Source organism: Patagioenas fasciata, chromosome 9 (genome assembly GCF_037038585.1).
Source record: "Patagioenas fasciata isolate bPatFas1 chromosome 9, bPatFas1.hap1, whole genome shotgun sequence".
Taxonomy (NCBI): Eukaryota; Metazoa; Chordata; class Aves; order Columbiformes; family Columbidae; genus Patagioenas; species Patagioenas fasciata.
Window position 1 is genome coordinate 29,438,901 of NC_092528.1, and position 14,825 is coordinate 29,453,725.

Here is a 14,825-nt window from a genome sequence, read left to right on the forward strand (position 1 = left end):
TGAGCCCAGCTGTGGACTGATCTGATTAAAGGTACTTGGTTAACAAACAACACATGGTTTGGGTAAGATAACGAAGCAGGGGAAAAAAATGAGGTAGAGAAGCAATATTTTCCAAGCATTGTTGTTAATTCCATTTTATATTAGATAAAGATAACTCCCTCTCTGCAAAGATCCATATTGAGCCAAAGCACCCCTGGCTGTGCTTAACACACTTGACTTTGCAAGATACTTGTTTGATGTATTTTAATTCAAATAAAATTATTTAAAAAGCTTTAGAAATAACATCAATACTTTAAGTTAAACTAAAAGTACCCCTGGCAAGGCTATAGATGCTAAGAAACCCTTCCGTATCCACCACGGGGGTTAAAAATCAGCAGGATTGTGTCCCGTGCACCCCACATCCTTCCCTGGATCTGTGAGTCCAGACCTGAACTGTCCCAGCTGCTCCTGTTCACCTGTCCCCAAAGCACCTTTGTGGGATTTAAGCAGCTCAAAGTCTCCTAACCCAGCTGTGCCCTCCATGGGTGTATTTTATACAGAGATTTTTGGAAGGAAACAACCACTCTTGTATTTCGTACGGCATTGCCAGCTCTTTTCCCCAGGGGACCAGGCAATTAATTCCTGGAGAGGATTAGATCTGAGCAGATTCATGAGAGACCCTGAATTTTTGCCTTGCTTTCTCAAGAGCATTTGTAGAAGTTATTCGTACAAAAAGCGCAAGGAACTTCAGCAGGAGAAGAGAAAATTGCCAGTCCATGTAGCACCATCTGCTACAGGGGCCGGATGGGAAGCAGCACGAAGGCACAACAAAAGAATTGGGGGTGTTGTGACAGCAGGAGTGCAAGATGATTATTATAATACAACTCCTTGGTTTTCCTCAATATTTAACAGCTGCCAGAGAATTCATACATGGAAATCTGCATTCCTTATATACTTAGTAGTCTGGATTTGAACTACACAGGAACTAACTCAGATTAAGCATCAAATTAAGTACCATTTTTTGACAGAGCCGGTACGTCTCCCATTTGAATTGCTGATATTGAAAGAGGGTTGTGAAGCTGATGAGTTGAAGGACCCTTTACATTTACCAGACAGATAGGATCAGCCTCTTAAAAATTGCCTTGTTTTTATCTCTGAATTTAATAGCAGTTCTCTGGTGTTAATTTTCTCACTGTATAAAAAAAGTATCAGGAACTCTTCATCTCGGTGCCATGTAAAAAGAAGACAGTAGGGACAGGAACAAGATTTATGAAGGTATTTAAATATGATACGGAAAGCACGACAGCAATTTAAGCAAGGAAACCGAGAGCAATGGGAATAGTAGCCTAATTCACCCCATCTGCATTGGGCTCAGACGCAGAATTCATCAAATCACAGAGAAAACATCCAGGGCTTGCAACAGCCTGAGAAGAGAAGTAACTCCCAGCACCACCAAAGGCCAATTGTGAGACTTGAGTTTTATTTCTAAAAAAAAAAAAAGGAGTGATCGGAACAATTCTGCATGCCATAGTTCATATACTAAAGGTGGTGTAAAGTTACTACGACGAGAAAAGGTGCAATAATAAGGAAATATATCAAATCTTGCATCCAGAGATTATTTAACATCCTACTTTTATTTTACAAGATTCAGCTCCAGTTTGGTAAATCAGATTTTCCAAAGTGTGCCCACACGTTCCCTGGGCCATCACAACTGAGGACTCGTGCAAATGCCAAAGCCGATCCTGCCTCCCCCTCCTCGCCAGCAGCTCAGAGATGGGGGGTTCCGAGTACCCTAATGGGGCGGATTACGCATCTCTCAGTTATTTTTGGAAGTTTCAGATATGTTTTTGCCTATGGACAAAGATTGTGGACATTTTTGCACCGATCAAATAGCTCTAAAACTCTTTTAGACAAACCTTGATGTAAGTCACGACCAAGTCTAAAGTACTGGGTAATACTGATTCAGTGACACAATAAATACTTTCATGTGATCTCAAGAAACCTACTCCTCATGTCCACATCTGATTAAGCTCTATAAATCAGCCTCTGCAATCTTTCCCAAAACCAATGGTTTTCAGTAGTGATTTCCAGCGGAGTTTTGAACTTGCAAGGATTGCAGGAGCTGGCCTGATTAAAATTGCTGTCAGACAATGACTTTTGCTACATCATTTGAAGAGGCTAATTACAAACCTGAAGTCTGTTATGAGAAACACCGCTCACGTGCCGGTGCTGCTGCATTTTGGACAATTGTTTCTCTCAGTCATCACCCACCTGCACAAAGGACACGCCGCTGTTAGTTCAGACTAATCTATATTTTGCAAATATAAATATTTTCGTTAAAACATCATGAAACGTAGCAACTAAATGGGTTAAACTGATGATCATTTCTCCTCTTGCAGGCGGAGGGAAAGGCACGTTTCTCAGTAACGCCTTTACCCTTTAAATCTATAGCAGGATCTCAAAAACATCGGGATACAGAAGAAACCCCGTGAAGATGCTGTCGTCCTCAGCGCTGACGTAGACCCCGTTCCAGTCCCGCGCAACCTCCAGCCACACTTGGTCACCTGCGCTCAGCTTGAGGACGGTCAGGAAAGACGCCTGGTCGATCTCCTGGCCATAGAGCGTCTCACGAGCTTTGGCCACCTTCCTGCTCCGGGCGACCAGGCTGACGCGGGCCGGCCGCCCTCGCACGGTGAGGTGGTAGGAGAAGACGTACGCCCCGGGCACGCTGCAGTTGAATTTGCCGGTGGAAGGGTTGTAATCTGCTTGGTCGTTGTACAAGATCTTGTCAAATCGAATGGGGACATTGGGTGGAGGGAAGGGCTTGGACAAGCCGGCGCTGAAGGCTGATCGCAGGAGCTTTGCCGTGTCCCCCCGGGCACCTTTCGCCCCACGGGAGCCTTTCTTTCCCGGGGCCCCTCGGCCCCCCTTGCTGCCGGCGACCCCCTTGGGCCCAGAAGGTCCCATCACACCAGCAGGTCCCAGGTCCCCTTTTTCACCCTTATTTCCTCGCTCACCCTTCTCTCCCTGTTTTCCATCCACCCCCTGAACACCCTCAGCCCCCATCTCCCCTTTGCTGCCTTTCTCTCCCTTTGTCCCCCCTTCTCCTCTCTCCCCCTTCGCACCTCTCCCCCCTGGCTCCCCACAATACCCCTTGTCCCCTGTGTCACCCTTTTCCCCCTTGTCACCCTGTTCTCCGGCCACTCCGGGGCCTCCAACATCCCCCCTATCTCCCTTGTCTCCTTTGGTGCCATTCTCACAAGTGTCCCCTTTGGAGCCCTTTTGTCCCTTTAGTCCAGGGAAGCCATAGTTGCCCTTATTGCCTTTTGCTCCAGCTTCACCTAAGGAAAAGGCAAAGCAGGGGAAAAAATAAAGATTAGTATCAGATTGTTTGGAGATGAGTGTCATCACTAACAGCAAAGGGAACGGTCAGTGCAATATTCTTGCATTTCCCAGCCCATGTTTCGTACCTTGTAGCCCAGGTTTGCCTGGATACCCGGGGTTTCCACTCAATCCTCGCTCGCCTTGCTCTCCTTTGCCTCCTAGGACATTTCACCATTAATACATTGTTGGTGATGTTGTCTGCAGCACAGCAATCATTACACAGAAGACAACAGGAACCATTTTGCATGTGTCCCTCACTTCATTAACAAAACAGACATGAGCAATTCCAAGAAACGCCTTTGGAAACCTCAGCTGAATCGCACAGCACCGAGCACCATCACACAGACAACCGCATCTCACCCAAATGCTGGGTTTCTGACTCTAATTAGCGCCTCGTTAGGAGGCAGTTGCTGCTGTTTAATGGCAAGATGGAGAAGCTGACAGCTCTGCATTTCTCACTCATGGTATTCCATGAGGACAAAAGCATCTGGTTTTGAAATGAGCAGTTACTCTGCTTTACCTCTTTCTCCTTTGGAACCTTTTGGACCTTGAGGACCTGGGGCTCCCGGCGGACCTTGCAAACCAGCGTCTCCCTTCTCCCCCTTGGGACCTGTAATGTAATCACATCAACAAAATTATCTTAGTAAATCAAAGGTTTGCGTTTATAAAGAAAATCCAAAAGAATACCTAAGCAACAAGGCACTGAGGGATTCCTGGTAAGGGAAACTCTTTTTCCATCACCCTGGGAAGAACCGTCTAATTTGATTTGGCATCATACAACCAATGCGAAGAATGAGACGGGTGGGTTTTGCATTTCACTCTTGGCTGGAGTTAAAGACTTTTTAAAGCTAACTTTCAGCTGCCTCGGTGCCACAGGAGCTCAAACATTCATAAAACATCAGAAGTAACCTGTCTTTAATACCTCAGCACATCTAAGGAGCTCCCATAGCTGCATAACTGCCCCTCTCCTTACAAAGAATTAAGTCTCCAAATATAAAAGTGGAACCTGGTAGACAGCTCCATGCTGCATAAAGGATGAGTTGCAAGGCGAGCAAGCTCGCTTCAGTCTTTTTGTTATTATTATTTTTTCAACCATTTGGGAATCTAGAGACTCCTGGTGCCCATCTGGGAGCAGACTATGGCAGCTCCAATCATCACAACACAACCTACTTGACACAAGGACTATTCCATCAACACTCAAGGGACGTTTGAGTGCAAACTCCCTCTGCAGCCACTATCATTTCCATTAGCCAGTCCCTCCCGAGCTATGGGAAGTGAAAATCCCTCGAGTACACTGTATTCAAAGAAAATTATTTCATGATTTTACCACCTTTCCTCAGATTAATCATTTTTATCTCCAATATTAGCACTATTAAAGTGGACATTTGCAGACTAATGCACAATTCATTATAGCAATATTAAATTTAGGCACTCTACAGATATGTATTTTAGCAGTAGAAAAAAGAGACAAAGTATGTCTCATAAAATATTTAGGTGCTCTATACAGAGCTCCCCCTTGTGAGAGCAAGTATTTATTTTAAAATTTGAACCCAAATTATTTTTGTATCTAACATCCTCTTTTTCAAGGGGAAAAAAATCCACAATAAAAGACTTTTACCATAAACCTTCAGCAAAGATACAAAACTGTTGCCAGGTAGTTTTGAGGGTCATAAACATGTGGTTGAAGTGAACGTGAAAGTAAATCTGTGACTCCCAGGGGACCAGACCCAGGGACAGAGAATTGAAGAGTGTGGCCACATGGGGCACCCGTCAGCAGTGCCGTGGTATGGGGACACCTCTGCCTGTGCTCCCATGGCACTGTGGTCCCCAAAGTGAGCACCATGGGGACACAGCTTCTTCTGGGGGTTTTCCCACTCATATTGGTGATTTATAACTTCTGGGATGTTGCTAGCGTGCAATTTTTTTCGTTCTGGCTTTACATGAGGTATAATCATGTTCAGCATTTGCTGCACAAGTCCTGGCAACTCATTTCTTGAAGGAACAAGAGCGGGGAGACAGGCGTCACCGTACCTGGTTGTCCCTGCTCCCCCGGCCGCCCCCGCGGCCCCGCAGTGGGTGGGCAGCAGTCACAGCAGTTGAAGAAGAAATCAGTTGTGTCGAGTGTGTAGTTCTCAATGGGGAAGAGCGTGGTGGCCCCTCGGGCCACGGGGCTCGGGGTGGAGAACTGAGCTCTGGCCGGTGCTGCTGGGAATGGGCTTTTCCCCATGAGGGGAGGCGGAGGGGTGTGAGAGGCACCGTCACCCGCCAGCTGCAGGGGCTTCGTCTTCGTGTACTTGACATCTGGGGTCACCTTCACTCCCGCGTGCACGGCGGTGACAACCAGCAGCACAAACGTCAAGATGGGCCCCGGTGAGCTCCACATGTTGGTAGCTCTAGGAAAAAATAAATACCGTAATAAATCACTGCACAACACTCTTTGCGTTTGCACATTCCCCAAAAAGCCCACTTACTCTGCATCCACCATCTCTTTTCTTGTGCTTTTATTTGCATCCCTTTCACTATACTTCCTTTTTCATTATTATTCCCAATAATCACCTGGTTTCGCATGAATAACATCCAGCCCTGCTCATCACAGCTAACACACAGCCCAGCAAGCCAGAGTCACAGCATCACAGCATCACAGCATCACAGCATCACAGAATCACAGAGTGGTTGGGGTTGAAGGGACCTCTGGAGATCACCCAGTCCAACCCAGCTGCTAACACAGGGCCACCAGAGCAGATCACACAGGGTCATGTCCAGGAGGGTTTGAATGTCTCCAGAGAAGGAGACTCCACAACCTCTCTGGGCAGCCTGGGCCAGGCTCTGGCCACCTCAAAGTGAAGAAGTTTCTCCTCGTATTCAGATGGAACCTCCTGTGCTTCAGTCTGTGCCCGTTGCCATTCATCCTGTCATTGGGCATCACTGAAAAGAGTTTGGTCCATCCTCTTGACACCCACCCCGAGATATTGATCAGCATCGATCAGATCCCTCTCAGCTTCTCTTCTCCAGGCTGAACAGCCCCAGCTCTCTTGGTCTCTCCTCATCAGAAAGACCTGCAGGAGTGTCAGGCACATGTGGGCCTGACTACATTACAAAGCCTCACTTTTTATGGGAAAAGTAAAGCAACATTAGCCCAAACTCCTGCCTACTCACTCCTATTCACCATCACCCTCCAGACCCCTTGTCATTCTCCTGCTCCTGTTGGCTGTGGCTGGACGTGCTCCCACGGGTATCAGTAGAAGTTATGGGGACAGACTGTGAGTTATATGATCAGTGGGACATACGACGCCTCTCTTCCGCATGTATGATTAGGAATAATTCCATAATGATTTCAGACTCCAATACAGCTGCACATTATAAAAAGCTTTGCTCTAGAAGTATAGATAGAGACAAAATGAAACATCAACTATTCCAAAATTTGTCAATTTTTCCTTTGTTACTGACTCATTTTCTGGACTCTTTTGGAGTAAACTTTCAGGTCCATTCTTCTGATTTTTAAAGAGTTGATTTAGCTGAACCACAAAGGAAGAACGAAATAAGAAGCACATGTTTTTTTCCTATAGGACAGATGACGCCTCTCAGATGACTTGTCATATAAAGCATCTTTGTTTCTTTTTTAAACCAGTGTACTGACCTGTAAATACAAATGGAACAGACTCCCTTTCTTGCTGAACCTGTAATCGAACCTTCCTGAGCAGCAAAGGCACTTCATTACATTAAAAAGTCACCAGGAGAAACACTCACTGTCCTTGCCAACCAGAGGAAAAGGAGATCTGACTCAAAGGCAGGTATTTGTGGGCTGGATTATAATGTTTCTGTCTTTAATAATTCCATTTTATAAGAAAGAGTCATGATTTTTTCCATTTTCTCACCAAAACAAAATCACTTAACAGCAAATTGATTATCTATACAATATCCCCAGCGATCACTGTTGCCCATTGCTGCCATTCAACCCCCTCTTTAACCCATCGGCTCCAGTAAAGGATAAATACACTCATGCAGGAAGGTTTCACCACTGCTGGAGGTGACTAAATAAACACAAAATTTCCACATGCTGAAAGCCAGAAGGAGAAATTCTTGGTTTAGAGACTTGGTAACTTTATGGGGAAATGGCAAATCAGCTTGCAAATCAATAACACTTCTGTGTTTTACTGTCACAAACCACTTTGCAGCAACCTCTAAAACCAGATACTCGCCAGTTCCATAGGCAGATTGATGGATTGCCATCAAACACGGGAAAAACATCATTAATAACAAAAATTATAGCTTACCAGTCTGTTTAGAAAATAAATTGCTCAGAGGAAGGGATTTTTCATTATAATGTGCAAAGCTGTTCCTAAAATAATTATTCTTAAATATATAAACACATTTTAATAAAAATGAAATACTGGGCTGATTCTACCACTGATTCTAAAATCATTCACTGGAATCCCCCACTAGACAAGATCATGATTCACAGTGAACACAAAACATGAAGAATTAAACTTCACCTCACTGACATCTCATTCAGTACATCTATATTTAGTTTGATCTAAATATCCACTAATTGTTAGCATGTACCCCACAATTACATTACAATAATACAGTTCTTCTCTGGTTTGGTCCCTAAAACTAGAGTATTTAGATATTGCAGTTCATAACAGGTATTCAACCCCGAGCTTTAAATATCATGGAGATGACTGCACTTTCTGTTAGTTAATTATTTCAAGTCCTTATGCAGGGGAGGAAATACACGAGTCCTCATACATTCATTACAGACAGTGGCTTTTCTTGAGACAAATTATATTGCCAATATGTCTTAAATTCTATTATTTCATTGGAAATATCCCACCTGAAGACCAAACCACCAGCGTGTGCTCTCTCCTACCTTACAAACGGTCCCCTCCTCAATGGCACTTGGAGAAAGACAATCTTATTTTTGGAGAGAATCGGTTTTATTTGTGTAACAGCTGCTCCCGCGGCCAATGAGATCCTGTATGGTGTGGGGAGACGGGCAGATTGGCAAAGTACCCCGAAAGGAGCAGGTGACATGGAAATTTGAGTGAATTCCTGTGCTGGGACATTGTTCTGCACATGAGACTTTTTTGGCTCTTCCCCCAACACCAGTTTTTGGGGCTTTGGGAAACTCATCTTTCAACTCACGGCTCGTGTTTTGTACCATCGGATTCAGTGGGAATTTGCCCATTTGCTTCCGCAGGGTCCGGGTTTCTCTGTCGGTGTTTAATGTGCAGAGTTTGGCATCGCACTCCCCTCCTTACCATGGGAGGTGAGAAATGGTAAAAGCAAAATGACAGAAATAGCTGTGTGGGCTCATGAGCGCATGTGTGCATGGGGCTGGATTCCCAAAATGGGAATTTAGCCTCAAATCTGGCCTGCCCTGGGTAAATGGAGCAAGCAAACGCCTTCTCCTCCCTCCACCTCCAGAGGTTTCGTCCACCTGGGACAAAATCTCTTGTGACAACATTGTTCTTATTGGAACTACTAACCTCTTTGGGTTTCATGGGCTAATTGATTTTCCTCGCTCTTTCCCAGCTATCACAGCCCTTGTTTCCTTCCCATTAAAGCAGGTCAGACTTATTCTTAGATTTCCCAGCCCGGTTCAGAGTTCAGTACCAAACTCAGGAATGCGAGGCTGCCTTTTATCACCTTGTCTGGCTGAAATACGAGCAAGGAAACCACCTCGTTCCATCACCCTGCATTTCTTACCTCCCAGCACCTTCCAAGCTCGGCTGCTGAACAAGAAAAGCTGCTTGTTTCAGGCAGAATGGAGAAAACCATCAACTTTCCTTCAATGGAGAGAATTGTAATCCACCGTGATTTATTTGCGACCACCTTTTCCGCAATAGTCTCCAGCTTTCGGCAACAAGTTGATTAAGAAAAGTCTATTACTAAGCATATCGGGCTAGACTGATTCACTTTTCAGGCTGTTTCAGATACATCAATGAGTTTTGCAGCGTGATGCTCTATCCCCGTGTGGGACACGGTGGAACATGCACCAGCTCTCGCTGATGCTCGTCCATGCTGCTGAAAACTGAGCTGGACCCTCAATTCAAACAGTTCTTTCTCAAAAATTAATCACCCTTTTCAACACCACAATTGGACTCAATGTTTTAAACCGAAGTTCAAAATACTTGTGTCCTCAGCAGTTATTTCTGACAAGAAATGAAGATAAAAGGCAACCAAATCAATTATAATTAAATCCTTCATTTGGTCTTAACTCAGGACCTTTTTGTTAGCAACAGAAGTATTCAACAGGGGAAAATTAACCATTTTAACGAAGATTGCTGCATTTTACAGTGTTTCCTCCGTATTCACCTAACCTACACTCTCACAGACTTCAATTTAATGCCATATTTGCTGCACACTAAAGCTAAAGCAAGAAAAACAGCTTTAATCTTGGGTTAGCGTATTTTTCTGAATAGCTTGACTGGTAGCAGTCTGAAATAGTATTATTAGATTATGTGACAACTGCAGGGTTTTGAATTATACAGTGCTTATTGAGTTACTGAAGCAGTTGGGGAAACTCATGGGTTGAGAGTGTAAATGAAAACTTAGCGCTAGATTAATCATCCTGTTTATTCGAGGGATCTGGATCCACATTTTCCTGATACAAATGATTCACGTGGGCCATTAAAATTCCTACCATTCTGAAACACAGAGGGAATATTGAATATTTAGTATTCAATTAATGGAGTATTTCTTAAACGAGATTCAAAAAGCACCTCCCAGAGGGTTCCACTTCCAAATGTTGGCAATGAAAATGGCAAATTTAGACCTGCAGGCACGAAGTAGGTTGGGCAACTAAATGTTTGGAAATACAATAAAGGAGGAAATGGTGAACACCCAAGCAGCATGGAAAATAAGGCAGGCTTGTAATAATAGGTGATTGAAAATCTTAATGCTCAAATATCAAGAGGCAAACTGGAAAAGAGAATATTCACATACACTAGAAAGTGGGTAAAAATGGAATTAAACGACATTTGAGCTGGATTAAAAGTGTTCAAAGGAAATTAACATTTCTGTGTGAAACAAAATGATTAATACTTGTCACAAGGTTGCCCACAACAATTTAGCATTTTGGTTCCTTTTTTCACTCTCACAAACCAACAGAGCTAAACAGAAAGCAGATCGAAAGGAAAATTTTCTGCTATGTTGTTAATTAGGAGAGGGAATGTTATCTATCCTGGTTTACCCATCAAAGAGAAAATATAATGTTAAATTCCCTTTATTAAGCATGTGTCAGAATAGACAGAACACAGCTCTGCAGGAGAACCTTCACTGGGCATCAAATTCCATGTTCACCTAAATAATGTCCGGTTTTTTCTACTTGGAACTAAGCTTTAAGTGGTGTAAAAACACCATAATAAAGCAAGCAAAATAGAAAAGATTAAAATCCCTTTTTCACCTGGAGGTGCCGCTATTCAGATGCCACGGAGAACAGGAAAAACCAAAGATCTTTGGAATTTCTCTCTACAGTTGTTCTGTTTTCAGCTTGAAATTGGGGGGGCTTTCATTTGTGATTAGAACTTTAAAGCGCTTAGTGTAAATATTAAACAAGGCATTTATGTAGGAAAAAGGAGCTACTACTCATGCTTGACTTGAAAAAATACTACTATGGGGATTTTTATTGGATGCAAAGGAATAAAATAATGTCCCTGTAAAATCAGTGTAATTGCATTTAGTGTTATTAAGATTCAGATATGAAGGGGAAAATAAGAGCAGGAAAGTCAGTCTGTGCCAGTATATTCCCCAAACCCTGTGCCATATGTTGTTTGAAATAGGATAGCAGTGCAGTTACACCTAAATAGAGATTTATTGCACTTTAAAGTATAATGGCTAGAAGGATCCAAAAGCTACCATTTCCCATAAATAAGCATTTAGGGATTTATTTAAGGGCTACAAGAACTTCATGATACCTATTACATTCTATCAAGTCAATCACTCCACAAATCCCTAAATGCATATTTAAAATACCAGTAACACGTACTTATTTCTGCGAGAGACCGAATTACAGCACACGAGTTGTTGTAGCTCATCAGGCTGAACTCCCACGCAGATGCTGATTTTTTCAAGTCCTTTTAGGAGTGGAAAATGACCCTGGAAATAAATGTAGGTCTCCGTGCATCTCAGCGCTCCCAGCCCCGCTACAGGGCACCGATCTCCTTTGTCAGGACCTCCAAGCGCCTCTGGTCTCCACTAAGAACCACGTCCATTGTGCTCGTCTGGAAACTCTAGATGGTCAAAGGTAAAAATGTGATAAAATTACCTGGCTCCCCTTTTTCACCCTGGTGTCCCTTTGTGTGCGGGGCTCGGGGACGTCACACAAACCCTGCGGATCTGGTGACCTGCTGGTTTTCTTCAGTGTGGTTAAGAAACAAAATAGTCCTCAATAGACCAGGCTCTCACCACCCTCAGGGCCAACAATTCCTTCCTCATGTCCAGCCTGAATCTCCCTCCTTTAGTTTAAAACCATAATGCAGTGCAAGTACTTCATCTGAAGAATATCTACCAATGCAGAAACTTATCTCAATAGCCATGCCTGTGCTCGTAGCAAGAGGTGGATTGGTGCCCTCCTTGCCTCTGGTCCATCACTCAGCACAGATGATATTTGCTGGAGAGGGGCTTAGATGCTGGTTGTCCCTCCGGGGTGAGGGGTGTCAGCTGCACACTGCAGCTGAGGGTGTCAAAGCAGCCCAGGAACCCCCCAGTGCCACCCTCTGGGATCACCTTGGTGGCACGTGGCCCCAGCATGGGACAGCAGGATTCCAGGTCTCCATTCTGCTCCTGGTATTGATGGGAACCAGCTGAATGCACCAGGGGCAAGAGCTTTCCCAGCAAAATGATTACTGATAAAAGTAGAGAAGCAATATGCAGCTATAGAATCACAGAATCGTTTGGGTTGAGGGGACATTCCCAGCTCCCCCAGTGCCACCCCTGCCATGACAGGGACATCTTCACCAGCTCAGGTTGCTCAGAGCCCCGTCCAGCCTGGCCTGGGATGTCTCCAGGGATGGTTCAGCCACCACCTCTCTGGCCAACCTGGGCCAGGCTCTCACCACCCTCAGGGCAACAATTCCTTCCTCACCTGAAGAATATCTACCAATGCAGAAACTTATCTCCTATCCAAAAATACGAAGATTCTTGTATTCACAGGCTTAGGTGCTAAAATAAATAGGAAAAACTGCATACATTGCACAGCCCTTAAAGAAGCACAGCAAGATCTCCACTGTCACTATTTGCAGGACACACAGAGCAACAGTTGCTTTATTGCAGCTTCCTGGAAATTATATTTCCTGGCTGAAATCTCCTTTTCCAGGTTTAATATACGAAAGCCATGAGATAGTACCTGCTACCTCTGAGGTAACGTGCTGCTTTCCTTCGTGATGTACATCCCAGTATTTGATTATTCTGAGATCAAAATAATCCCAAAAGAAGTCCATCATGCCAATAGCATGTCACAAACCAGCAGGTTTATGTATACATTTATAATTGATTATGTCTAAATAGATACCTCATTCAAAATATTTCCTTCTCTCAGACTAAATATTTGCCTGTGCAATAATCTGGTAGAAATCACAGGGACCTCTATAAATAGTCGTAAACTGTAATTTACCTTTTAAAAATACTCATACTGTGGATTAGAAAATTGCATTTTGGACAATATGATGGCAAGGAGATGAACTGTCAGAGTGACTTCATATGAACACTCAACTTCTAATTGGATTTTCTGAACAATTTAAAGAGGCGAGGGCCCTTTCTGGCTTCTGGTGGACGTAATTCAGAAGCTAAATTGCATTTATGGAGCCAAAATAAGGAGGAGACAGGAAAGGTGAGTGGCAACATCTCACCTGGAGAAAGATGCGCTGGAGGAGACAACAGGAGGCTTGGACCGCCCTGAGCACAGGGGTTAATACATCTGAGCTCTGTACTGTCTGGGGGCCCAGAGAGGCCAAATATCTCAAGTTCAAACCTCGATTAAAAATTGCGAGCGACCATTGTTTAAAAATTCATTCTAATATTCACAGTTATTTCTTTTTATTTTTTTTTTTACGAATCAGATAAGGTTTGGTCTCACAGCTGCAGTCATACTTGGATTGAGTGCAATTATTCTCATCTATGTAAAGTTCCCATAAAGTTCCACAGACAAATAAAATTGCCTTGGCTGGCTGACAAGTTTTAGGAAGTTATTTTACTATTTTACTATGAGAACAGGCAACATTTACCAAAGGTGTTTGCTAACACAGCAGCACCTATTAATCTGCAGAGGGCAGGTGGTGTTTCCTTAGAACCTTTAAGCCAGCACTGCGAATTAAGCCAAATATTATCAGTTTTCATCTAATTATTTCACAGAGGGTCTCTCTCACTCCATACGCCTGCCTCTTTCCCTTCTGAAAGACAACATTTCATTAAAATCAAGAGCTTATGCCTACACATCTTTTTAAAAAGGGAAATAGAGTACCAAGAAGCAAGACAGGCTCCAATACTGCCAAACCCATAGTTTTGCCATGAGATTTAGTATAGTTAGTACTTTCAAAGTTTAAGCTCTTAAAATCCTGTGATTGTAGAAAATTGCAGATTTCATTTTTATAAAGCCAGTTGTGAGCCTTGTGTTAAAAAGGCTCAGACTCTCGGAAGTAAATGACAATAATCCCAAATGTCACAGAATCACAGAATGGACTGGGTTGGAAAAGCCCTCAGAGATCATCCAGTCCAACCCTTGGTCCAACTCCAGTCCACTGACCAGATCATGGCACTAAGGGCCATGGCCAATCTCAGGTTAAAAACCTCCAGGGCCGGTGAGTCCAGCACCTCCCTGGGCAGCCATTCCAATGCTGACCACTCTCTCTGCACAGAATTGCTTTCCCATCTCCAGCCTCAATTTCCCCTGGCAGAGTTGAAGCCCATGCCCCCTTGTCCTATTGCTGACTGCCTGGGAGAAGAGCCCAATCCCCCCTGGCTAGAACTGCCCTTCAGGTCGTTCTAGAGAGTGCTGAGCTCACCTCTAAGCCTCCTCTTCTCCAGACTGAACAAGCCCAGCTCCCTCAGCCTCTCCCCATAGGGCTTGTGTTCAAGTCCCTTCCCCAGTCTTGTTGCTCTTCTCTGGACCCACTCCAGCACTTCAATCTCTTTCCTGAGCTGAGGGGCCCAGAACTGTCATTACATTTAAACTTTTCCAGTCTCATAACTGGAGAAGAAATTACTCAGAGGTTGTAATATTTAAGGGACATCAACCTGGTAACTACAACCATTTGTACACAAAGACATAATAAGCCACGCTTCTGATTTCTGAGTCGGATTGTGCCCTTGTCTGTATTAAGATGTACGTCTGAATAGCATCAACTAAAATACCAGGATACAGACTCAGCCCTTGCCAGGTCCTCAGCTACACTACCAGGCTTTTAATTATTGTAGGTTTTATTAATAACCAAAGTCTGTGTTCCAGCTGCACCTGCCCAGGA

At 43.9% G+C, this 14,825-nt stretch overlaps 1 protein-coding gene across 1 annotated transcript in view; it reads right to left on the minus strand.

Annotated features, from left to right (window-relative positions):
• Positions 1 to 1,492: 1,492 nt before the first annotated feature.
• Positions 1,493 to 14,825, minus strand: part of OTOL1 (otolin 1) — a 44,887-nt gene continuing 31,554 nt past the window's right edge. The window contains exons 2-5 of the mRNA XM_065844977.2: positions 5,395 to 5,756; positions 3,884 to 3,973; positions 3,450 to 3,521; positions 1,493 to 3,320 (exon numbers count right to left, since the gene is read on the minus strand). Coding sequence (XP_065701049.1) covers positions 2,425 to 3,320; positions 3,450 to 3,521; positions 3,884 to 3,973; positions 5,395 to 5,746 — 1,410 coding nt within the window. The 5' untranslated portion in view covers positions 5,747 to 5,756 and the 3' untranslated portion in view covers positions 1,493 to 2,424. The remainder of the gene's footprint in view (positions 3,321 to 3,449; positions 3,522 to 3,883; positions 3,974 to 5,394; positions 5,757 to 14,825) is intronic.